The sequence below is a fragment of the Camelina sativa genome, chromosome 3 (genome assembly GCF_030686135.1).
Source record: "Camelina sativa cultivar CO46 ecotype springtype chromosome 3, ASM3068613v1".
NCBI classification, from domain to species: Eukaryota; Viridiplantae; Streptophyta; class Magnoliopsida; order Brassicales; family Brassicaceae; genus Camelina; species Camelina sativa.
The window spans coordinates 29,279,942-29,305,993 of NC_141882.1; the positions used below are offsets into that span (position 1 = coordinate 29,279,942).

The window sequence follows — 26,052 nt, forward strand, 5'->3', positions numbered from 1 at the left end:
GATTTATCTATTCATCAAAAGTGTAATAGGTTGCTAGAAAAGATATTAGTGGGCAAATTATCCTAGACCTGCGAAAGTTGATGTGTAGGTGATTTGTGAACTTATCATTCATGTTCTTTAATGCTTGTCTGCGATTCTGGGCTCAAACGACAGTTTAGGGTTTATGGACCGCCGAGCATGTGCTCCGGATGTCTGAGGACGTGCTCCGCGTTTCCGCACAGAATCGATCAGATAGAGTTATTGATACCATGACAGTGGATCAGTTTATATTTATGTTTGAGTTCTAGACTGGTACTTAATCTATGCCCTGAATAGTTGTTTAGTTGCTATCTCTGAAATTCCCGAGAATTACCCCTGATCTAGTGTTTTGCTTATTGCCTTTTTATACCGTTTTAATCGCGTTACTGTTACCAAACAAACCCAACCTTGAATTGTCTTAGCTTGAAATTGAACCAATAGAACCATAGAGTAAAACTTGGTCTTCGTGGGATTCGACCCCTAAGTACTACTTCTTTGTTGTGCACTTGCAGTAGGAAAATAGGGTTTAAAACTATGTGTATCACCAAACTCTCCATTTTAATCTGCAACTTTGGGTAACAGACCCTCATTTGGATGGAGAAGCCTTCTCTTTGGTAGAGAACTTTTGCCGAAAGGTTTAAAAAGCAGAGTTGGCAATGGAGCCTCAATTAATGTTTGGTTAGACCCGTGGGTGGAGGATGGAGAGATGAGATCTCCTTGGATAAAAAATGCATTGATTGATATAAATCTCAATGTAAAAGATCTCATCGATTTTGAGAGAAGAGATTGGGATGTGCAGAAATTAGAATATCATTTCCTCCCAGTGGACATTGCGACGATCAGAAAAAGCAAACCGGTGGTGGACAAAGAAGATTTCTCAATGTGGAAATTCAACAAAAGTGGAGACTTCTTGGTAAAATCTGCTTATTGGTTGGCTGACAAGATCAACAACCAAGCTCTCATTCAAGTCGCAGACATGCAACCATCGATCAATGAGCTGAAAAAACAGGTTTGGAAATTGCAAACAGACCCTAAATTAAAAGTCTTCCTCTGGAAAGTGTTGAGTGGTGCTTTACCGGTGATTTCTAAACTCAATCATAGGGGCTTGAGACTAGAAGATAGGTGTCAACTGTGTGGTGAACAGGGAGAAACAATTAATCATGTTCTCTTTCAGTGTTTTGGAGCTAGACAGGTTTGGGCTCTTTCAGACTATCCATCTCCGGAATTCGGCTTTGACAAGGGATCAGTTTATTCTAACCTTCACCATTTACTTGTTAATCGAGACAACAAACAGTGGCCATCACAACTTAGAAAAAGTTTTCCATGGATCATTTGGAGAATTTGGAAGAATCGGAACCTGTTTCTTTTCGAGGCAAAATCCTATTCGGCTCCAGAGTCAGTTAAAAAAATCTATGAAGATGTTGAGGAATGGTTTATTGCGCAGAGAATGGATCCAAATGGAGAGGTGATAGTTGAGGAGATTACAGAGGAGAGCCTAAATGGTCAATCTAATGTTGAAAGGGTTGAAATTTGGACTCCTCCCCCTTTACATTGGTTTAAGTGTAATGTAGGGGTCTCTTGGTCGAGAAGAAATCAGTTAGCAGGAGGGTCGTGGGTTTTGAGAGATGATAAAGGGGAAGTGTTAATGCACAGCCGAAGCGCTTTTACTAATGTCAAAAGTAAAGACGAAGCAAGCTTTGTTGTGGCCAAGTGGACAACAGAGTGTATGATAAATCACAGGTGCGTTAACATAATTTTGGCTATAGAAGACGTTTATCTGGTTCGTTATGTTTTGAGGCCAAAAGCATGGCCATCTTTCAAATACGAATCATATGAACTTTTGAAACTTCTGGGATGGATCCGGACTTGGAAGTTAGAAGTGGAAAAACCAAGAACTAACAGAGGAGCTTTTCTCATTGCTCAAAGTGTTACAAGCGAGTGTAGGCTTCAAACATATGTGGCATCTGGTTTCCCCCCTTGGTTGCATATTGTTTTTGAAAGTGAGAGGATTGTATCCTCTGCATAGTTCTTTGCTTAGTTGTCTAGGAAGTAAAACGTTGACAATCATTTTTTGGATAGGCCATGTTCTCAAAAATGGCGTAAGGATTAGTTTAGGCGATAGTCTAACTCTGGGTTTCTTTTAGCTGTTAGAAACCTGTAACTGCTTTTGTAATCTGTATGTTATACCAACCATCAATATATTTGAGTTGACCAAAAAAAGATTAGTGCTATATGCTAGCCGTGTTGTATTTTCAATTTTTTTAAGTATCCCTAATTCTATATTGTAGATTTGAGCTGCCGTGTTGACCATGGTGAGTGGTGTGACATTGACTATACGACTTTTAATTTTTATAAACAAAGAAGGCACATGTAATCACCAGAATACAGAATCTACTCATCAATTATGTTTGAATACTACGTACCAACTCGCACTATATCCGGGATAATCGATTTAAATAAAATATTATGAATAAAATTATTATTTGAGATTTAAGATTTGTTTGTATAAAACAAAATATGTAAGTAAAGTTTTTTTAGTCTTTTAAATTTGCATTTATTTTCTGTAAAATACGTTTCACCCGTGAAATAATTAAATTTGGAAAAGAATTTTAAGGTGGTGTAGAAAGTTTTGATGTCTTTATATGTTTCTAAAAATCAAATTCAAATCTTTTATGGTTCACATTATTATCAATATCACTATACCATTAAATAGATAAAGCAATATTTTCAAACTAATAGATTTAATTTAAACTAATCCTAAGTTTAAAAATGCAATGAGAAAATGATAAAAGTGATAAAGAAATGAATAATTTTTTTTCTTGTTTGTGAAACGTAATTTACTTTTAATAAGTAAATAGGTTATAAAAATGATAATTAAATACATTTTTGGATTTAATAGTTGATTAAATCTTTTATTTTTAAAAATGAATAAAAAACATTGACTCATAATATTTCAATGGCATATTTATGTAAATAACAATGAGAATTAATGTCATTTATTAGAAAGATACAGAAGTTATATGAGCGCGACACCTCAACTTTTTTGTGAGAATTCTTCAGTAATAATATATAGGAGATTACTTCTTGCTAAACTAATAAGTGTCCATCATATGGTTGAAGAACCATGTTCGAATCTTTCTATTACGTACGGTTTTAATCATGATAGTAATATCGAGGTTTCTGAAAGCTAATCAATTGGGTGACTTACTAAAGTGGCTGTGTAGGTGAAGTGACATGGTAGTAGATACACAAGACCATCATTAACGGTGGAACTCACCAAAGTTGCCAAAAAAAATAGTATTTTAATTGAAATAAGTGTAAACCAATAATATGTAGACAGTTGTATAAACAGTATAAGAATCGTTGCTTCCCATAGATTGTGGACTGTTCATAGGGTCGAGATAATACATGAACTCAATTAAGCTAAAAATTTATAAATTTATTATATTTCATAAAAATTCATATATAGCACTCATAAATTCATATAAAACTTATAAATTGAAGTTTTGTTCATGAAAGTTACACATGGTCTTTATTCTCTAGTCTTGAATGGTAAAAATGAGGAAATGAACAAAAAAAAATTCCTCCAAATTTTGGAATCCCTAATTTTGAAGGATTATTGGATAACCCATATCCAGATGAGTTTGGACTATTTATTAGCGGGCTAAATTGGTTTTGTGTCTATTTAACCGCTTCAAATTTAGTCATAACCATAACCGGTCCAATTTAATTTGGACATGATCCGTCCATGGTCTCTAAGCCCAATTGACATCCCTACCCACAACAATCTGAGAAACAATTTCTCTTCTCTCTTATCTTTTAAATATTTTATATTTTTTATGCATTAAAATTTTGATAAAGCAACTAGAGAGCAACCACCACTAACGATGCTCTAAACATACATAAACTTCCTTGCCACATAATTATCCGATTAAAAAAAAAAAATTGGCTAATTGATATTGTGAGGTTGATCTATTCCTCCAAGTTTGGGAAGCAGCTAAAGAACCTGTTTGCTTGCCACTACTTATGGGAGACATCTTAACTACGGTGATTCCTTAAATCTCGATTTTGTCACATATAGAATAGAAACCCCATCATCAAAATAAACGTTACATATATATAGGATAGGTATTTACATAACTCTGTTTCTGAACAGCCAAAACTTCAGATCTACGCCTAAACCTAAGTACGTACGTAACACAAGACACAAGACAGTAGAAACGATCCTATTCCTCAAAAGAGATCGTGAAGCTCATGTGACTCGGCGAGTCCGAGACGGAGAGACTCCAAGATACGTTCAAACACAAGCACGTGGCAAGGGATTCGAAGCACTCCTTGCTGCTCGTATCCATACTCTTGAGCCGACCGCTTCAGCAACGCTACGAACACGGGGTGGTTGAGCAGCTCCGCATTCACCACGAACCGCTCCATCTCTTGGCCTACGTAGACAGGCACGTGTCCCTCGGGAACCCAAGATTTGTTTTTCTCCTTCTTGATGCGGCCACGCTGGGATTGATCAGACCGGAGGAGACTATACTGTGTTGAGTCAGCGACCCGCGATAAACGGCGGATTAGCTGTTTCATCGTCCAAAGACAGAGTAGACAGTAATTGTATTTACAAGAGCCAAGAGAGTGAGAAGGTCCTCCTTATATAGGGAGACGAGGGTAAAGGAGTAGTACTTGCTAGGTACACTTATTAAAAAATCTTTTCATCAACGTGAATTAAAGAAGTAGACAAGTCCGATTCAAAACGAAAATAATTAAGTCCTATCATAAATATATTTCGTGGTTTCGTGGGAAAGAGGTCGTGCGTAGCTCTCTGCAATTGCCGTGGACAATAGGATAAGTTTTGTAAGTATATAAATCCAAAACTATAGTTTGAAAGTTATATAAAATATAGTTAAATCGATAAATTAGAAATATGGATAAATCCAAAACTACATAGACATATATGGATAGTCACGGAATTACATTTGTACTACTGCCCCTACTTTATATATATATATATATAACTCCAAATACGTTCCCCGCAGTTTACGCCTCTTTTTTTTCCTAGTTTTTATATTTATTTGTATAACTATATTTTAGAAAACTTGCGAACTGTAGTTTTGGAGTCACGGAATTATACAAATTTGCATGGGGTTATAATTCGAATGAATTATACAGATATGTGTATTTTAAAGAGTAGGAGTTAGTAAAGCACGTGAAATAAATTTTTGAGGACGAGATAAATAAGCCGTACGGGTCCATTCGTACAGAATGACCCACCAACCATATCCCCCACTGACTTTATATCATTCTTCTATTACGTGTCATATTCATACCAATGCGACTTTTCTTCCTTAGTTAAATGGCTTTGATTTGACAAAAAAAAAAAAAAAAAAAAAAAAAAAAAGTTAAATGGCTTTGAAAGTGTGGCAAGTGAAAGTAGATAGAAATGACTCGGTGAGATAAATGCGAAAGCATGGGCTGTCGGCTGTCCCAACTGGCCAGCCGTACCCTCCATGCTACGGACACTTTGCTTTCAAGTTTTGACGTTTATTTTTTATTATATCAAATCTCGAGTTTCCCAATATCTTAAGACGATTTCGGATATTACTATTACCATACGTCAAAACAAAATAAATTAAGCTAATCGACTTGGCCCATCTCTAATAATTTTCTTTATATTTTTTTATATAACAGAAATGAATTTTGGTCCAATGATTTTTCTTATTTTTACTCTATAAAAGAATATTTCAAAAAGATATTATTTTTTATTTTACAATTAACGCCTTTTATTTATAAATATTGCAAACTAATTCATTTTACTTTAAATTTTGTAACACTTCTATAAATTATCATTTGCAAATGATAGTCTCAATATTTTAGAATAAATCTTATACTTAAATTTATATTAGTAGTTCTTAAAAATACTTAATTTTATTTATTTTGGTCATTAATAAAATAAGCTAAAAATTAAAAGGACTATTTTGCAAATAAAATAGTTTAACTCTATTTATAGAGAAAAAAATAAAGTTCTTCTGTATATAGAAAAAATAGCAATTTTTATGATAGAGGTGAAAATAGAGATGAATTGAAGTAAAAATTACTCTATAACAGAGTTTAGAGACAAAAATAGAGGACCATTGGAGATGCTCTTAACGAGATTCGAGTGAGTTTGAGTCGTCACACATCTAATAAAAATCATATCTTTATATAATTAAAAGAGAAGTATAAAATCAAAAATTGCCCAAAAATTTTATTGCCACTTAATTAGTTATGAAAAAGAGTGTTTATTGAAATTGAAAGGAGTAATTTTGTTAGAAATCAACCATCAACATTACTCGACCCATTTATGACAAGGATTTGGGTCCTTTGAATTATAACCCGGCCTTGTCAACATTACCGAGAGCGCTTGGACGTGTTCTATTGTACGCTGACATGTACAAGATGAAATTTTAACTCAAATGTATAATATACTTTCAATATGATGATGATCAGTATTTGGAATAAAGAACAACAACAAATTTTGTAACAATATGTTTTGCGCAAGCCATGGCAAAACAAGACACACATCTAGCTTTGCCTTCACTTTCAAAATTCCCACCATATTGTACTTCCACCAGTTTTAGTGTATATTCTACATCCAAGAACTTTTAAGTGTTCTAGACAACAATCAAAAAGTGGTCAAGACCTATCAGGCCAAAGTAAAAGAGCTACAAAGACAAATCTGCCTCTTCTCGTGCTTCTTATGGTCTCCGTGTTGATTTCAACAATATGATATAAACTACGCGACTAGTTATAAACTTCTGAAGGAAACTAGGTACGAGAAAGTGTTTTTTTTTGTCGTCAATCATCCCAAAAATTGGCTTCATCAGGAATATCATCATCATCATCATCAGTCTCCCCAATACCAGAATCATCACCATCATGCTTATTAAGTAATAGACCTCCAATCCCATTGAAAGCCTTGCAAAATTGGATACCCTCGGGTGTACTGTTAGTCACAATATCCAGTTTGAAAGAAAAACGGGTTTAAATTTTGCAGGTTTATGTAAGAGTTTGAATTTTTTATAAATCACAACATTTTACATAAAAATCTACATATTTATTAATCATATATATTATATGATAATTCAAAATAAATTGAAAATAAAATTAAAAAAATGATAGGAGAACCATAGTTTTAAAATATTAACATAATCTTTGAAATATAATAATTAAAAATAAATAATATGATTTTTTGACGGAGAGACGATTCAAGAGGATCCTTTCGCCCAAGTTCACCGGACTCAATCGCTAATTAGACTTGGTTTTTAAATTGTGATTGGTTATTAATTTTTAAAAACTATTAAGAGCATCATAAGGCTTCTCATCAGTATCATCTGCCCGAACACTTCATAACCATTATCATTTCATCCAGATTTGAACATTAGTGTGTCAATAGCACCAAATTTGAACATTAGTTTCAAAATATCATTCAACCCAAAGAAATACATTCGCTCCTCAGATGTTAGCTCCTGAAAAAACTTTTGCAGAAATTGAGTATTGATTATGAATAGCAAAGGCATAAAAATACTTGTTATTCCACCAATTGACCATAATTTTTTTTTTTTTTAATAAAATGTTACAATTGACCATAATTATAAAGTATTGTTCCTTTGAATCCGTTAAAAAGTGAAATATATTTTCTATTCTATCTCAGTAAAATTTATATTTATGGTCAATTGGTGAAATAAGAAATAAATATGGTCTAGTGCTAAACTGCCGAATATATTATTGTAACATATTATTTGAAAATGCATAATAACATTTCCCTAGTTACATATTATTTGAGATTGCAAATAATTAACATCACAACTCTCAATCTTTTCGGCTGTATAGCCTATAGACAATTAGACATGTCAAACGTGAAAACAAAATAAATTAAGCCAATCGATTTAACGAGATTCGAATGAGTTTGTGTTGTCACACATCTAATAAAAGTCATATTGATTTAGTCATATATAATAGACCGTCTTTGAAACATTGCTAGTTCCAGACTAATACATACACATTTCTGATTCATATCCACACTAAAACTGAGTTTCATCTCTATTCTCTAAATATATTTCACCACGTTAATGTTTGTTCCACCAAGCTGACTCAGTGCTCCCGAGATTCTTTTGAACCCTCTAGCATGGACACTTTGTCTTGTATTTATAGTTTTAGAAAAATACTTGTACACATTTATACTCATATACAGAGGTTCTGAGTTTTAGAAAACTACAAGATTTTTTTTTTTTGGGGGTCAATTGCCATATTTTCATACTAAAACTATGAGGGAAGAAGCTACCAATTTAAGTTTCAATTTGGGTATTATTTTTTAAAAAATCAAATTGTTTTTGTTGATAAAAGGGGGCAGATAGAAAAAGCATTGTAGACATTCGAACTTGAGGTATTGATCTAAAAAGAGGCTAATAATTTAATTGTGCGACAAGGCCAATGAAATATCTATTTATAGTTTTGTAGTCAAGATTTCAGCTGGACTATAATTATAATATAAGTCAAGAGGAATTGTCAAGCCAAGATTTTATATAGTATTATATATAACTAAATATGAGAGTACTCTGACCAAAATTTAGATCCAAAAAATGCATTTAAATTTAATCTGCCGTACGTTCTTCCATGGTGTTACTAGCAACAAAATCCAAAACAAGATAAACCAAAAAGAGAACCAAAAAAAACAACCAGAGTCACAAAAGTTGGAAACTAAACAAAAAGAGGGACTACACCTCTAAACCGAATTTGCTTCAGTTATCACAGAAGTGACTGACCTCATGCAAAATACTTCTCTTAAGCGACGAAAATTCAGATTCCTTACACTCCAACAACTTAAACTTGTGTTCGACCTTCTTCTTCTTCATATGGACACCATGCTCCATCTCTGTTTTCACCTTCCTTGGCTTTCAAAGTCTCCTCCTCCACCACCTTTGTAGATTCCCAAATCACTTTGGAAAGTTTAAAGTACTTGCGTAGGTGAGCATTTGCAAAAGATTTCTCATCTCTACCCTTTCTCCTTTGAAACGGATCTTGTGCTTCAAGCAACGGATCTTGGATGTGAACTGACGCTGATTCTTCCTTAAAAGGTAAAATGGCTTCTCACCGATTCAAAAAATACCAGTCATATCAGCATAGAGACTTGTAGAATTAGTATCCGTAATAAGACTCTTCCCATTATCATTATCAAAATCAATCATGCCCTGCAGCAAGACGATTTCATCCTCCTCACTCCATTTTCTTTGAAAATAATTCTCTTTTCTCGTATCTGTTGCCACCATTTAATCATCAATTATTTGTTTCCAGGTGTCAGGTGGTTTTCTATTATTGTACGTTGATGTGGTTTTTAGAAATACGTTGATTAATATTCGATACTTATCAATGAGACAGGTCATGTTTTGCTTATGGAACGAAGGTTGTTCCTTTCACAAGTAGTATAAACAACCATAATGTACGCTAAATGAGAAGGGATACGGAACTTAAACCTCACAACAATTAAAAACTCTTTTTGAATGAATGTTATAACACTGATTGAATTAATATACTGAATATAAATTATGGTTAAGGAACATATATTCTCACGCAGACATGTAAAATATGGGTGTCGTAAAACTCAAAGTGTCTAATTTTATTTATTAAGAAAACAAGACAGCGAGGTGGAGAACATGCATGGAGGATCAAATTCAATGCAAAAATGTACGTAACCACTTTACTTGAATCTCCATGCAAGTTCCCATGCACTCAAACCCTTCTATTTAAACCCCTCCAAGTTCATCGTTTAATCATCATCAAAACAAACGTAACCAAGCCCATCAACAAAAGCAAATAAAGAAAATAGAAATGTCAATTCCAAAAGCTTACTACTCTTTAGCCATTCTTGCCGTTCTCTTGGTTGTTTCGAGTAGCCAAAAACTCTGCAATCCAGAATGCAAGGCCAAAGAACCCTTCATCTGCGACAAAACTGTTGCATTCAACCGTACTGGATTTCCCAAAAATTTCACCTTTGGTGCCGCTACTTCTGGATACCAGGTATACATATATCTTCGCCGTGATGGCATATGTCATACCCTTTTTTTATTTTTTTAACAATATCAAACATAATTGGCTCTACCAGATTGAAGGTGCTGCACATAGAGCACTTAGGTTATCTCCAATGCATAGAAACTCTCATGGTATCCCACCTTTATTTTAATTATAAAATTTGTTTATTTTTAAGTTAAGAGACTCTTTACTATTAACTAAAATTTGATGCCTTCAATGGTAGAAACTCTACGATTTTTTTGTCTTAAAGTTTTAACCAATCAGATAATGCCACGTTAGCGTCTCTTAGCATCTCTAAAAACTCTCTTTTGAGAGACGATTCTACTCTTTTATTTTGTTTTTGATTTATTTTTCAACACTTTTGATTAAAAAATCCTGCTAAAGAGATTCCGTTGGAGTTGCCCTTAATAGATGGAACTATTTCACTCATCAATACATCGAGGTGCATGTTGATATCCAGGTGATCACAAACATCACTTACCGTATTATTTATCAACATGCACCTCGATGTATGATAATAAAACGTATAAATATTTAAAAGAGCGATCATGCTCATGATATTTTGGTTTGTTATATATATATACAGAAAAAGTTCCAGATCGTAGTTCAGGAGATCTTGCTTGTGATTCATATGATCTCTATAAGGTGAGAGGCTATCAATGACGAATGTGCATATATTATATTTGTGCAATTTTGTAATTTTAATTTAGTTTTACAACTTTCATATAATCTTGAACAGGATGATGTCAAACTGCTGAAAAGAATGAATGGTCAAGCATACCGACTCTCAATAGCGTGGTCAAGGGTCTTACCAAGTAAATATAATAACACACATCTCCTTTTTCTTCATATTTTCATCTATTTAAAACATTCAATGACTCAACTTTGTGTTAATTACTAATCTTAGAGGGACGTATGATTGGGGGAATTGACGAATGACGAGAATGGGATAACATACTACAACAATCTCATTAACGAGTTGAAAGCAAATGGTAATTTCGAAATTCAAGTAACTAAATTATATATTTTTAATCAATTTATTATATTTTGGATATAAAAAAAAATTAAGTTATATGAATACAGGCATAGAACCATATGTGACTATATTTCACTGGGATGTTCCCCAGACTTTGGAAGACGAATATGGAGGCTTCTTAAACCCACGTATAGTGTAAGTGCATGAACGGATTTTTATGCTAAACTTGTTAATTCTAAACATCGCTCGATCTATATATGACTAATATTTATTATGTTTGATACATGAATAGGGAGGACTACAAAAACTACGCGGAGCTTCTATTCCAAAGATTCGGAGACAGAGTCAAATTTTGGATCACTTTAAATCAACCTTTCTCTCTGACAACCAAAGGTTATGGAGATGGATCGTATCCACCGGGACGGTGCACTGGCTGTGAATTTGGAGGAGATTCAGGAACTGAACCTTATATAGTTGCACATAACCAACTTTCTAGCTCATGCGGAAGCTGTATCTTTATACCGCAAAAGATATCAGGTATTTTATATACATTGTAAACCTCTCATAATTTATTTACGCGTAGTTTTTTTTTAATTATTTGTGGTGTATTTGTTGTCCGTAATTATAACATATTTATGCAGAAATTTCAAGGTGGTAAGATAGGAACAACCTTGATCGGGAGATGGCTTGTCCCACTAAACGAAAGTAGCAATCTCGACAAGGCTGCTGCAAAACGAGCATTCGATTTTTTCGTTGGATGGTATATATATATATGTTCAATTAAATGATTCCCAATTAAAACTCTCTCACACACACATATAGAAAGGTTAATTTGTTTTTGTATCAATTTTTTCTTACATATATGAAGGTTCATGGATCCATTGGTGTACGGTGAATATCCAAAGATAATGAGAGAGATGGTCGGAGATAGATTGCCAGATTTCACAGCTCAGGAATCAGCTTTAGTTAAAGGATCACTTGATTTTCTAGGGTTGAACTATTACGTTACACAATATGCAACCGACTCACCTCCTCCGACAGAACCTAGCGCCATAACCGATCCACGAGTTACTCTTGGATGTATGTAAAACAATTTTTTCGTATTTTTGTTTTTTAGATTAATTATTAAACACATTATTCGTTTAATTGGTTTCAGTTTATCGCAATGGAGTCGCTATCGGTGTTGTGGTAAGTATCTGACTTTAAAATCGTTTTCATATTCAAAAGATTACAATATTGATTTGAATATTTTCTCTATAGGCTCCTAGCTTCGTCTATTATCCTCGAGGGTTCCGTCAGATTCTAAACTACATCAAAGACAACTACAAAAATCCACTTACATACATCACCAAAAACGGTATGAGCATATCATTTCATGTTTCATACATTCAAATCGGTTTTAGTGAAAAATCTATATATTGCTTATGATTAATCTTACGTTAAATTTTAGGAGTTGCTGATCTTGATCTTGGAAACGTAACGCTTGCAACTGCTCTTGCCGATAATGGACGAATTCAAAACCATTGCAGCCATCTTTCGTGTCTCAAATGCGCCATGGAGTAAGTTATAATTCGTCTTTAATATGATATATACTTTCTTAATTTAGAGAATTATTAATGTTAATACATCAAAATTATTCTTTTAAATATATTATAGGGATGGATGCAACGTAGCAGGATATTTTGCATAGTCATTGATGGACAACTACGAATTCGGAAATGGTTACTCTCCGGTTTGGTATGAATTGGGTCAACTTCACTAATCCTGCTGATCGCAAAGAAAAAGCTTCGGGAAAATGGTTCTTTAAGTTCATTGCAAAATAATTGAAGTCATAAATACAAATAAATTCCATATCGTTCAAACCTCGAATGTAATAAATATTGTACGATATGTATTGTGTATGCTTTCTTACTATTTAAAGTTATGTGTTGTAATAATCGACTTTTTATTTTATTTTTTGCGAACTTAGTAATAATCGACCTTAACTATAGGTACATGTATAAAAAGGTCATGAAAATGTATATGAAGCTTTTTATTGTGCTTGTTCAATACTCTTGCTAAGTATAACATCTCAGAAAATATTATTGAGTAGTGCGATATAGTTTGATATCAGTAGCATGTCACCAAAGATGTAAATAAGTAACCAAAAATTAGAGCATTGTGAATTTGTGAGACTGTATGTTAGAGTTTTGTTTAATTAATTTGATTTAATTAAATTAAACTAAGAAGAGAACATGTGTCTATAAGTGAACATACACGTACCTTCACTCTTTGTATGCGTCGATTAGAAAAGACGTATTGTAGAAACAACGTTTGGTGTGATATATAAACACATCACTTGACATAAACGAAGAGATAACAGTTTCGTCTCTTCTTCTTCTTCCCGTAAATTTCTGAAAGAAAAACAAAGTATAGTTTGCTAGGATCTCCGGAGGTGTGTAATCCGGAGATTGATAGTTGAATCCTCAAGATAAACGTCCACTTAACTACTTACACCATAGTAGGAACGAAATTCTGTCTTAGGAGATTGCACTTTGCAAGCCTCTATCAATGATACGTTTCAGTTAAAGGAGAGAGAGAAAGAATCATCAAGTAAGTTTCTGTTTTGTAACAAGTGCAAACTGTATTTGTTCTGTTCTTTGAATAAGACATAGTTGGATAAGTATGTTCTGATCTGCATCTATATTCTGGAAATAACAATCTAAGACAGAAATTTCGCTGTTTGTTGTTTTGGAATTGATAGATGGATCAATCTGCTGCAGTTGTGAAGAATCACATTGAGAAGCCTTTTGTTTTCCGAGGAGTGGATTTCAAGAGTTGGCAGCAAAAGATGTTGTTTTATCTAACAACATTGAATCTGGCACAATATGTGACTTCAGAAGCACCGGAACTACCGGTTGAAGGTGACATTTCAGATGAAATCATCAAGGCATCAGAGGCATGGACACAAAACGAGTTTTTGTGCAAGAATTATAGTCTTAATGCCTTGGATGATTCTCTCTATGATGTTTATCACATTTTCCAAAGCCCAAAACAGTTGTGGGAATCATTGGAGAAGAAGTACAAGTCTGAAGTTGCAAGTGCCAAGAAATTCATCGTTGGAAAGTTTCTGAATTTTAAGATGAGTGACACCCTCCCAGTGGTAAAACAAGTTGAAGAAATTCAAGTAACTGCTCATGAATTGAAGGATGAGGGGATGGGGTTGAATGAAACTTTCCTGGTTGCATCCATTATTTAAAAATTGCCTCCAACTTGGAAAGATTTCAAGACCCACCTGAAGCATATTCATGAAGATATGAGTCTTGAGCAGTTAATTCTGAAACTTCGAGTTGAAGAAGAAAATCGCAAGAACGAGAAATCTGAGTTCTCGTCGATGGAAGCAAAGGCCAATGTAGTTGAGGGAAACAGTTCCAAATTCAAGGGCTTTAAGAAGAACAAAAACGTTAAGAGAACGTTCATTCCACCAAAGGGTTCTAACTTCAAGAAGAAGCCACAAGGTGCTTGTTGGGTGTGTGGAAAACCTGGCCATAGAGCTAAGGAATGTCGCCATAAGAAAGAAGGAACATCATGTGGAGACACAAATAATGCAAACCTCGTCGAAGATCAGTTCGTTGCGGTCGTTTCCGAAGCAAACATGATGACAAACTCTAATGATTGGTGGGTTGACACTGGTGCAACAAAGCATGTGTGCTCCGACGTGAGTATTTTCACAACGTACGAACACCGTTCGGGTGGAGAAGAGGTGTATATGGGAAACGCAAGCACAAAAACGATTGAAGGAAAAGACAAAGTGGTCTTGAAACTCACATCTGGGAAGGAACTTGCACTCACCAATGTGCTCCATGTTCCTGAGATTCGAAAGAATCTGATTTCTGGTTCACTTCTTAGAAACAAAGGTTTTAAGATTGTATTTGAATATGATAAGTTTGTACTCACTAAAGGTGGGATGTATGTCGGAAAGGGCTATCTCTGTGATGCTCTTTTCAAACTGAATGTTGTACCAATCATTAATACAAATGCAGGCAGTAGCTCTGCTTCTATTTATTTACTTGATCCAAGTGATTTATGGCATGCAAGAATGGGTCATGTTAATTATCGTTCTTTACGTAGAATGATAAATGTAGGATTGTTACCAAAACACAATCTTAATAAAATAAATAGAAGCAAATGTGAAGTTTGTGTGGAATCTAAGTATTCAAGGCACTCTTACAAATCTTTGGAAAAATCAAATGTGAGTTGATTTGATAGATAGTGACTTGTGTGATTTTCTATCTACACCAAGTCGTGGAAGAAAAAATTATTACATTTCTTTCATTGATGATTATAGTAAGTTTTGTCATATCTATTTGATTGATACTAAAGATGAGGCTTTGAATATTTTTAAGAAATATAAAGCTGAGGTTGAAAATCAATTAGATAAGAAAATAAAGATTCTTTGGTCTGATTGTGGTGGAGAATACAAGTCAAATGAATTCTCAGATTTTTGTTCTACACATGGAATTATTCATCAAACTACAGCTCCTTATACTCCAATGCAAAACGGAGTGGCTGAAAGGAAAAATAGAACACTAAAAGAGATGATGAATTCCATGTTAAACAATTCAGGTGCACCACGTAATTTATGGGGTGAAGCTATTCTTACGGCAAATTCAATTTTGAATAAAATTCCTCATAAAAAGAGTGATAAAACCCCATATGAATTATGGAAAAATAAGACTCCTTCATATAAAAATATGAAAGTGTGGGGTTGTCTTGCAAAGGTTCAAGTACCTTTTACCAAAAAGAACTGTTATTGGACCAAAGACGGTGGATTGTGTCTACATCGGTCCTGCAGAAAACAATGCAGCTTATAGTTTTTTAGTTTATAAATCTGATAATGCTGAAGTAAAGGTAAATACAATCATTGAATCAAATGAGGCTGAGTTCTTTGAGGATGTGTTTCCATACAAAGACTCTATAAACACAAGTACTAAACGGGTACATGAGAATGATGAAAGTGCCTCAAAGGTTCAAGAAGAAGAAAATGAACCAAGAATAAGTAAAAGAGGAAGAATTGCTAAAGATTTTGGTACAGATTTTATGACATATTTGAGTGAAAATGAACCTCAAACATATAAGGCGGCTACTGAATCATCAGAAGCACTTTATTGGAAAGAGGCAATTCAAAGTGAAGTTGAATCCATTTTGAGTAATCATACATGGGAATTGGTTGATTTACCACCTGGTAATAAACTAATTGGACATAAATGGATTTTTACTAAGAAGCTAAGACCAGATGGTACGATTGAGAAATATAAAGCAAGACTAGTGGCGAAAGGATTTCGTCAAAAAGAAGGTCTTGATTTCTTTGATACATATTCTCCAGTGACTAGAATCACTTCAATCAGATTGCTAATAGCAATTTCAGCCATATATGATCTAGAAATTCATCAAATGGATGTTAAAACAGCATTTCTAAATGGTGAACTAGATGAAGAAATATATATGGAACAACCCGAACGCTTTATAGTCAAAGGGCAAGAGAAGAAAGTTTGTAAGCTTAAGAAGTCTTTGTATGGACTTAAGCAAGCACCAAAACAGTGGCATGAGAAGTTTGAGAACACAATGAGGTCGTATGGTTTTACAATAAATGAGTGTGACAAGTGTGTGTACATTAAGAAAACCAAAATTGATACGATCATTGTATGTCTATATGTGGATGATATGTTGATAATGGGAACATGTAAAGACATTATTAATGCCACAAAGAAGATTTTGAGTGAAAGTTTCGAAATTAAAGACATGGGATTGGCTGACATAATTCTTGGGATTAGAATTAAACGAGAACCAAATGGTTACTCGCTTACTCAGTCTCATTATGTGGAGAGAGTTCTAAAGAAATTTGGTCATTTTGATGATAGACCGGTAGTTACTCCGTTTGATCCAACATGCAAGCTGTCAAAGAATGAAGGTGAAAGTGTGTCTCAGTTACAATACACACAAATCGTTGGAAGCCTCATGTACATTACAAATTGTACAAGACCAGATTTGGCTTATTCTTTGAGTCGATTAAGTCGATATTCAAGTAATCCAAATAGAGACCACTGGCATGCTTTGGTTAGAGTATTGAGATACTTAAAGCATACAATTAATTATGGTCTATATTTCACGAAATTTCTTTCTGTTTTAGAAGGATATAGTGATGCTAATTGGATCTCTGGAAGTACAGATAGTAATTCCACAAGTGGTTATGTGTTTACACTTGGTGGTGGTGCTGTGTCTTGGAAATCATCTAAACAAACATGTATTGCACGCTCAACAATGGAGTCCGAGTTTATCGCATTAGATAAAGCTGCGGAAGAAGCTGAATGGCTTAGAAATTTTATTGAAGATATTCCCTTCTGGCCAAAGCCCGTAACTGCACTATGTATCTATTGTGATAGTATGGCTGCCTTAAATAGAGGGAAAAATAAAATTTACAATGGCAAGTCAAGGCACATTCGGCGGAGACATGCTACAATACGACAATTGCTTTCCAATGGGGTGATAGCATTGGATTATATTAGATCAAAGGAAAACTTGGCGGATCCTTTGACTAAAGGCCTACCGAAAGAGCAAGCCGTATTCACTTCGAGGGGAATGGGTTTAAAGCCAACACAATGAGTCATCACTTGGTGGAAACCTTACCTAGCAACATTGGAGATCCCATGGTTTAGGTTCAAGAGGCAAACTGGCTGAGGAAGATTCAAGAGAAGAATACACATTTCTAATTCCTATGAAGTAATTTGTATTTCCATTGACGATTAAAGCGATGAATATTTTATTCTTAATAATATTAATATCTTTTCTAAAAAAGTGGAATAGAATGGACTATTCTTAATTAATGTTAACTATATGAGAGTCGGTGTCGTGGTCGCACCTATGAGAATTGATATGGCTAAATTCTCTAGAGCTCTCACGAAGCTGGGATATGTTCAGGACCAAAATGAACACAACCGTATAAACTAGAAATGAGCTGATGATATATGTGTTTCACTTATTGTCTCGGTTTACTATAAAATGTGGTTAATTCAAGACTAGAGTTCATTACCCACAAAGTAAATCCGATAAGTTGTTACTAAGAAAGGTAAAAGTTCATAAGACACCTTTACTGATGCATATTGATTCTACTTTCTCAGAAATTTTAGACTTATTTTCTATTCAAATGTGGGGTAATGTCGAGTTTGAATAGAAAATGTGGGGTATTGTTAGAGTTTTGTTTAATTAATTTGATTCAATTAAATTAAACTAAGAAGAGAACATGTGTCTATAAGTGAACATACACGTACCTTCACTCTTTGTATGCGTCGATTAGAAAAGACGTATTGTAGAAACAACGTTTGGTGTGATATATAAACACATCACTTGACATAAACGAAGAGATAACAGTTTCGTCTCTTCTTTTTCTTCCTGTAAATTTCTGAAAGAAAAACAGAGTATAGTTTGCTAGGATCTCCGGAGGTGTGTAATCCGGAGATCGATAGTTGAATCCTCAAGATAAACGTCCACTTAACTACTTACACCATAGTAGGGACGAAATTCTGTCTTAGGAGATTGCACTTTGCAAGCCTCTATCAACGATTTAAAGGAGAGAGAGAATGAATCATCAAGTAAGTTTCTGTTTTGTAACAAGTGCATACTGTATTTGTTCTGTTCTTTGAATAAGACATAGTTGGATACGTATGTTCTGATGTGCATCTATATTCTGGGAATAACACTGTATACGTCTCTTTATCGTAAAAACAAAATCTCCCAGATGTTCGGATTAGTCTTAATCGTTGTACACACGGTATTACGCATAACGCAGAGCTCTTAGCTTTATACTTAAATGAGGATTCAGATGGTAATAACATTATCAAAGAGGGGTTTGAATTAGTTCCGATCGTTGTATAATCTGTGAGACTGTGATGTATGTCTCTTTATCGTAATAAAAAATTATCCCAAATGTTCCGATTAATCTTAATTTTTTTTTAGATCAAGTACGTGGTTATACAAAAGCAAATCGTTGTGCCTACGGTATTACGTATAACGAGGAACTTCTCTTTATGCGAATAGTGAGGATTCGCATGGTAAATAACATTTACAGTTTCTCGTGGCCTAAATTTCTTGTTTGTAAAAACCGAAAATGTTATGAGCAACTCCTAAATGAAAATGTTATTAGCGGAATACTATTTTGTCCGTTGAACACTAATTTGTCCCCCGCGACCGACCGCTATCATTATCACCATTTCAAAATACCCAAATTGTATTATGAAATACTAATAAAACAAACGGTTTTATGACATTTAAACAAATAATACATTTGTCTTGAAAGTGGAGAACAAGACATTGTGCAAGTTGCCGATAGATTAATCGCTCGACGCGTTTAGATTTATCTATTCCCCAAGGTTCGTCACATTCCAATGCATCCGCGCGTGTCCACCATAATAATATCACCGTGTACAATTATATCTCTCGCTAGACCGTTTATACACTTGTATTTTACATACTACATAGCCAAATGTACCATAGCCATGTGTAAACCTCATTTTAGCAGATCATATACAAAAAAATGAACCCAAAACGATTTTGTCAATAGTCTGTCTCAACCGACCACTGTCAGAAACTCACAATGTAAAAATAAGATATTTTTTTTATATATCCAAAAATTGTATAAACTATAAACCAAACGGCTCTCTTTCACGTTTAAAATAAGAAATACTAAAATTCTACTTTCGTAGAAAACACATATTCCAATTTCCAAAGCGTGTAGAGAGAGAGACTTATCCCATCTCATTACGGTCGCAATCTAGTCCTCTCACGTCCACCGTAAACTTCCATGTACAAGCACAATTTCGTAATTCCTATAATACCCTTAGGTCCTTCCGTTATAATTCAAACGTACCACCACCTCCATCTTCATTGTCGCAACAAATCCAATTTGTGTAATTTGAAAACAATTTCGAAACCCTAAACTACATTTTCACTTTCCAATGGCTTTGATCATCTCCTGCTCCGCTCTAACCACGATCCGAGCATGTTCCGGATCCGGATCTTTTAAAAACCCGGATTCGAACCGTAAGAAATCTGCTTCTTGGTGGGCACCTCTCTTCGGTTTATCCCCCGATCCAGATTACCTCAACATCGACGGCTCAGGCTCCTCCGTGAATCCAGATTCGAATCCGGATAAAAAAGATATCTCCGGGTCGGGTCAGACTCAGAAGCTCCGTCGCGGTTGTCTCACGGAGGAGAAAGCTAAGCAGCTGAGGAGGAAAATAGCAGAAGCTTCCACGTTCCACGATGTTATGTATCATTCCGCCATTGCTTCTCGTCTCGCTTCTGGTCTCTCCGGCCGGGTTGAAGATTGAAAAACGGATCCGGGTCAGATCTGGAGATGGAATCTTTTATTTTGTTTTATTTTATTCTCAGTGTTCGTATAGGATGCAGACCATATTCTATCGGTGCTCCTTTTTCATTAGAACCGTTGGATTGTGTTTGGTCTTTTATGTCTTCTTTGTTGTAAATTCTGGTTCCTAACTGACCGTTGGATTATTAGTAGCCAACCGTTAGATTATTAGTAGCCAACCGTTGGATCTCCCACTTGTTCGTTTAGACATCATTTATTGCCACTAATCAGCTCTTTGAATCTTTGATTGTACTTCAAAACTTGAATATTTGGGCTAACGGTTATAAAAAATAAATGATGTCTACACTATCATCGTTAATTGAGAAGATAGGTATACACGAACTATGATATTTTGTGATTATGTTGTTGTTGAGAAGCCAACTAATTTAAACCACACTCCAAATATTGGCGACGATCGTGAAGTTGGTTTTGGTCTAATCTTAATATCATCGTTAATTCATTGCATTTATGATATACTTTTCTTTTCTTCTATTTCTTTTAATGTTTTAACTAGGATATACCCCGTGGTACATCATCGGGCAATTGTTTTTTCACCATCGGGCAATTATTTTTTTTCCTCTTTCTAAATTAATCTTCCACAGGACATTTCAAAAGAATTTGCTCTGTTTTCTTCAGATTCAAACTAATTACATAATTACATATCTTTTTGAGTATTTTAATCAAAGGAACTATATATATTTATGAATTTGGTGAACTATATACATTTACAGATATCTTTATAGATTAAATTATTTTATATAAATTTCCTTAATATAATTTTTTGATTGCAGAAAGTTAAGAAAACAAATATGTAGCACAAATTAATTTGAAGAAACACTGAACATAGCCCACCGGCACATAAATTTAAATATGTGAACATTTATTATAATAAGGGTGAGATATATAAATATATAATCTTACCGTTTTAAAAAATACAGATATAATATTGGTTTATTGAGTTTATATCTGCCGACATTTAAAGAAAGAACAATCCAGAAACCAGAACGTTTTGTTTCAAAAAACGATTCATTTACACAAAATCAAGAAGACAATTTCGTGTCTCTTCTCTTAATTGTTGTTAAGATAGACAACTGATTTGATTTGGCGACTTGTTGAAACCAATTAAATCGATCTCTATTCCCAGTTATGAATATTCTTAATTTTTTTTTGGAATCGTTAGATTTTTAGTATTGGAGTACATCACTTATCAGATCCATATAGACAGTCTTCAATTAACTGTACATCAAACGATTTCAGGAGCTGCAGAAGATCTTCGAGGTTATATACTTATCATCATCTCGAGTTATGATTTGGATTATATTAAAAATTGTCTTATTAAAGCGACAAAGATAGAGGTAATTTCAACAGTTTCATCTTCTTTGTATCTACTGTTTTTCTTAAAACTCATAAATTTCTGTTGGGTAATTGGAAATTAATAGTTATGTGAAACAAAGTTTTCGAATAGCTAGTAAAGGGAAATAGGAGAAACAACTGAGAATCAGCTAGTAGAAAATTGGGAAAACGTCCTGGTTCCCCATGAGAACTATGATATCGTACCAGATGGAGCCCGATCTTTACCCCCGTCCCAGATGGCTCTCATGAAATTCTTCTCAATCTATATACCCATATATCGGGATGTTATCGGTTTAAAGAGTGAACCGATACGAAACCGTTCATACCAAATAGAAAACCAAAAATAAAACCTGACTGATGTTAATAATCCGACCCGAGACGATACATCTATAACACATCTATAACTCCATTAAAATCCCCAAATCCTCAAACCCTAAAAGCATAAAATTCTTAAATCGATCTTTGCAACCATGAGTACCGTTTCTGGAGGTTCGAGTGGTTCATCAAATGTTCGACAAAGAGGATTCGTCGTTGGCGTGCCTAAGAGATGCTGGTGTGGGGAACACATCGTGGCAAAGAATTCCAAATCCGAGCCTAATCCTTCTCGGAGATACTTTCGATGTCGAGAAGCAGCAGCAAAGAAGGTACTATGTTATGCTTTGTTTGATGTAGACATCGACCTAATCCAAATCCGAGCCTAATCCTTCTCATCAATTTTCATTGTATTCTATGATATAATGTTAGCTTGTGAACGATAACCACATCTTTAAGTGGGTCGATGAGGCATTGTTGGACGAGGTAGCAACATTGGGTGTTCAATTTGAGAGAGTAAAAGAAGAGATGAAAGAGCGTACAATAGAGACATTGCAAGAACAGAAGCTGAAATTTGAGAAGATGCAAATGGAGTTCGAAAAAGAGCTTTGTGAGAGGGTTGAAGAAGTTTTGTTGGAAGCAAAAGCTGAATTGCAATGTAGGATGAATAAGAGTATAATTGTATGTGTTTTCGGTTTTATGATCTTGTTTGCTCTGTTTAAGCTTGTATGATGAGCTATTGTAAACTATTGTTCGGTTGTAATCTATTGTTGTTCGGTTGTATGCTCTGCTTTATGCTCTTGTTTGTTTTGGTGTTGAGTGTGAACTCCTGTTGGTGTTGCTATTGCATTTAATAAGATAAGACATTCCACATTTCATAAAAGGCAGAACATGATGAACACATGTTCTGAAAACAAGCAGAATGATAACGTTTTGAAATCATGTTCTCAACATGATCACAGACCAAAAACATAACCCTACTAGTCTATTCGACCAAAATACAGATCCAACTAGTCTCTTAAACCAAAAAACAGACCCCTACTACCATAATCTTCAATATTCAGGCTTGTGAAAGTCCTCCACCACCTTGAGATAGTCCTCCACCACCCTGAACAACTTCTCCTCCACCAGATTGAGAAAGTCCACCACCATCTTGAGAAAGTCCACCACCTTGAACAACTTCTCCTCCACCACCCTGAGAAGCCTGAAAAACCGCAAATTTCAAAAAATGAGAACAAGAGACTCATCTTGAGAAATAAAATGAGAAAAAACCGATTAACAACCTGTGTTTGATTCTTCTTCTGGTGGTACCTACGGTTATGCTGATCAGAACCACAAATTCCACAGTGCATTATCCTTTTTTTATGTTTTGGTTTCTTCTTGACAGGAGACTCATTTACACCTGGCTTCCTCTTCTTGTCTGCCTTGGTTATCTTCTTTCTCCCAGGTTGTGGTGGCTCAGGTGGAACATGAACATTCTCACCTAAAGTCGAAGGCCAATGACGAGCACCCCTTTGTGGAGTAATGCCATTTGTGTAGTTAAGCCTCCACATAGCAGTTCGAAACCACTGGCAGACATAGTCATCAGCACTTAACGTCCTCTTCAGAATCACTCCATAGGCATGCTCACATGGAATACCACATATTTGATATTTTTTGCAGGTACAAGTCATATTTTGTAAACTAACTCTGTGTTTGTCTCCATCCAGTGTGACTTCAAAGCACCCATTAGAAGAAGGATGCACCTGGCATTCCGAAGCTTTGTCATGCTCTTTAGCAAGAAACCTTGCCACATATGGAGTACATAAACCTGAAACATCAAAAACCAAGAACATTGCATTAAATATGTAGAAATCATAGACAGTCTTTGAATAAAATCATAGACAATCGTAGAAAATTGCATTAAATTTTGAATAAAGTTAATTACCTTTGTGAGAATGAGAGAGAGCTGAACGCTTGGCAATCCGAACCATAGACAGTCTTCTAACTGTCTCCAACATTGCCACAAACGGTTTCTCCCTTGCTTTGTCGATGGTCTTGTTGAAAGATTCTGTGAAGTTGTTGTCAACATCTTCGCAATAACCCCCCAACTTATAGAAGGCACGACACCAGCTCTTTGGTTTCGACTTCATAACATCATCATACACACCAGTGTCATAAGCGTGTATCTGTTCCAGTCTCTCACCGAACTGTTTTGCATTATAGCTCCAAGCCATATGCCAGAGGAGTGGCTTGATTTGCTTCTTGGAAGGATGAGTCTTCTTCAAGTTCCCATAGATGTGTCTAACACACATTCTATGCTCTATTTGTGGTAACTCCAACTCCACAGCTTTTATCAACCCCTAATTGAGAACCAAAAACCAAACATATTAAAAACGAGAGCATTCACATTTATTAACCAATATAATAAATTAGTTAGATACATACCTTTTGTCGATCAGACACTAAAATGTAACCATCTCCCTCGTTTAGATCCAGGTCAGTCTTCAATCTCTTCACAAACCATAACCAATTGTCTTTGTTCTCAACTTGAACAACACACCAGGCTATTGGATAGATGCCATTGTCTGCATCTCTGCCTAATGCAGCAAGCAACTGTCCCTTGATCTTTGCCTTTAAGAAGGCGCCATCAACTCCTATTATTGGCCGGCAAGTCTGTTTCCAAGTTCTTCTAAGGGCATCGAAACAAACATAAAACCGATTGAAGACGTCTTGACCAGCATCATTCTTAATTGTATCAATCTCCACAACAGACCCTGGATTTGCTTCCAAGATCTCAGCTTGGTAATCTCGCAGTCGTGCAAACTGTTGTTCATACTCATACTCTATCCATCCCAAAGCCTTTCTCCGAGCAGCTTGACATTGTGGCCTAGTAGCGGATATCTTCCACCTTTCCATGATAATCTGTTCAATCCTCAAAGGCTTGTAATGATCCGGTTCCTCTCTAATCTTATCGAGAAAAATTCTAGCTATGACTGGGACCTTAAACATCTCACACTCGCCATTGGGGGTACAACAATGCTTATCAATGTATTTCGTAATCTTCCACAAAGATGCGTTTGGAAGAAGTGCAGCAAACACTTTCCACTCACAATTGCCCTTATCCCCAACACATCTAAACCCGAGTTTATCTTTGTCATACCTGTATTGCTTCAAATTGTAACCAGTATGTAGTGCATAGTCCAAGACACTCTCCTTGAATGCGACCCCATTGTAGAAGGATTGGTCTTTCCACAAAGTTCCATCACCACGTCCGATATCCGTAAACACCCTCTCTGGACCCGCACCACGACCACGACCCGCACCACGACCACGACCTTCTTCCTCGTCGTCACTTTCTGGGTACGTATCATGACGAATCGACTCTTCAGCATCGGTAAATTCCTGAGCAAGCATATCGACGTGAAATTCATCTCGATCCTCTCCTTCTTCATCGTACTCTCGTTCTCCAACACCATCTCTTTGCCCAATACCATCTTGTTGCCCAAAACCAGATCGGATTATTAAATCCATCGATTCAATTTGAGAAATCGATGGTGAAATTTGATTTTCTAGGGTTCGTCGCGAGAGAAAACAAAAAAGAGGTTAAAATGTGATTTTAGGGATTTCTCGGTTGAGGGTTATGTTTCTAATCGGGTCAAAATCAGGTTTTAATCGGGTCGAAATCAGGTTTATTTTGGTTTGTAAACTTCGTCACTCGGTTAATCAAATAGTAAACCAATTAAACCTATAGCAATGGTGAAATAGATGATATCTTCTATTCTCATGGAGATACAAAACGTAAATTACAGATATATGGGTATATAGATTGAGAAGAATTTCAGGAGAGCCATCTGGAACGGGGGTAAAGATCGGGCTCCATCTGATACGATATCATAGTTCTCATGGGAAACCAGGACGTTTTCCCTAGAAAATTTAGTATTTGCTG

General features: G+C 35.2%; 4 protein-coding genes and 1 pseudogene across 6 annotated transcripts; 3 read left to right on the top strand and 2 right to left on the bottom strand.

Moving 5' to 3' along the window:
- Positions 1-4,112: 4,112 nt before the first annotated feature.
- LOC104778191 (auxin-responsive protein SAUR71) lies at positions 4,113-4,701 on the bottom strand. The gene has a single exon (XM_010502584.3). It carries the CDS (start codon positions 4,600-4,602, stop codon positions 4,252-4,254), a length of 351 nt encoding a protein of 116 aa, XP_010500886.1. The 5' UTR covers positions 4,603-4,701; the 3' UTR covers positions 4,113-4,251.
- Positions 4,702-9,843: 5,142 nt separating this feature from the next.
- Positions 9,844-13,011, top strand: LOC104778192 (myrosinase 4-like; annotated as a pseudogene). The gene is made up of 14 exons (XR_015594583.1): positions 9,844-10,068; positions 10,154-10,182; positions 10,492-10,512; positions 10,659-10,725; positions 10,820-10,895; positions 10,988-11,072; positions 11,164-11,251; positions 11,349-11,593; positions 11,698-11,816; positions 11,925-12,136; positions 12,213-12,244; positions 12,317-12,413; positions 12,507-12,615; positions 12,713-13,011. The product of XR_015594583.1 is annotated as a myrosinase 4-like (transcript).
- A 6,842-nt stretch (positions 13,012-19,853) lies between these two features.
- Positions 19,854-20,701, top strand: LOC104778193 (uncharacterized). The gene has a single exon (XM_010502585.3). The coding sequence runs from the start codon at positions 20,047-20,049 to the stop codon at positions 20,419-20,421; it is 375 nt and encodes a 124-aa protein (XP_010500887.1). The 5' UTR covers positions 19,854-20,046; the 3' UTR covers positions 20,422-20,701.
- A 1,264-nt stretch (positions 20,702-21,965) lies between these two features.
- On the top strand, positions 21,966-22,997 carry LOC104778194 (uncharacterized protein At4g04775-like). Its single transcript, XM_010502586.3, has 2 exons — positions 21,966-22,456; positions 22,557-22,997. Exons 1-2 carry the CDS (start codon positions 22,283-22,285, stop codon positions 22,854-22,856), a joined length of 474 nt encoding a protein of 157 aa, XP_010500888.1. The 5' UTR covers positions 21,966-22,282; the 3' UTR covers positions 22,857-22,997.
- Positions 22,982-26,025, bottom strand: LOC104779330 (uncharacterized). Of its 2 annotated transcripts, XM_087507043.1 has the most exons (4): positions 24,552-26,025; positions 24,052-24,466; positions 23,408-23,934; positions 22,982-23,328 (listed from the first exon to the last, which is right to left on the bottom strand). In XM_087507043.1, exons 1-4 carry the CDS (start codon positions 25,635-25,637, stop codon positions 23,185-23,187), a joined length of 2,172 nt encoding a protein of 723 aa, XP_087363169.1. In that variant the 5' UTR covers positions 25,638-26,025; the 3' UTR covers positions 22,982-23,184. The 2 variants fall into 2 exon arrangements, with proteins under 2 accessions (XP_087363169.1, XP_087363168.1); XM_087507042.1 differs by having other exon boundaries at positions 22,982-23,934.
- Between the last annotated feature and the right edge of the window lie 27 nt (positions 26,026-26,052).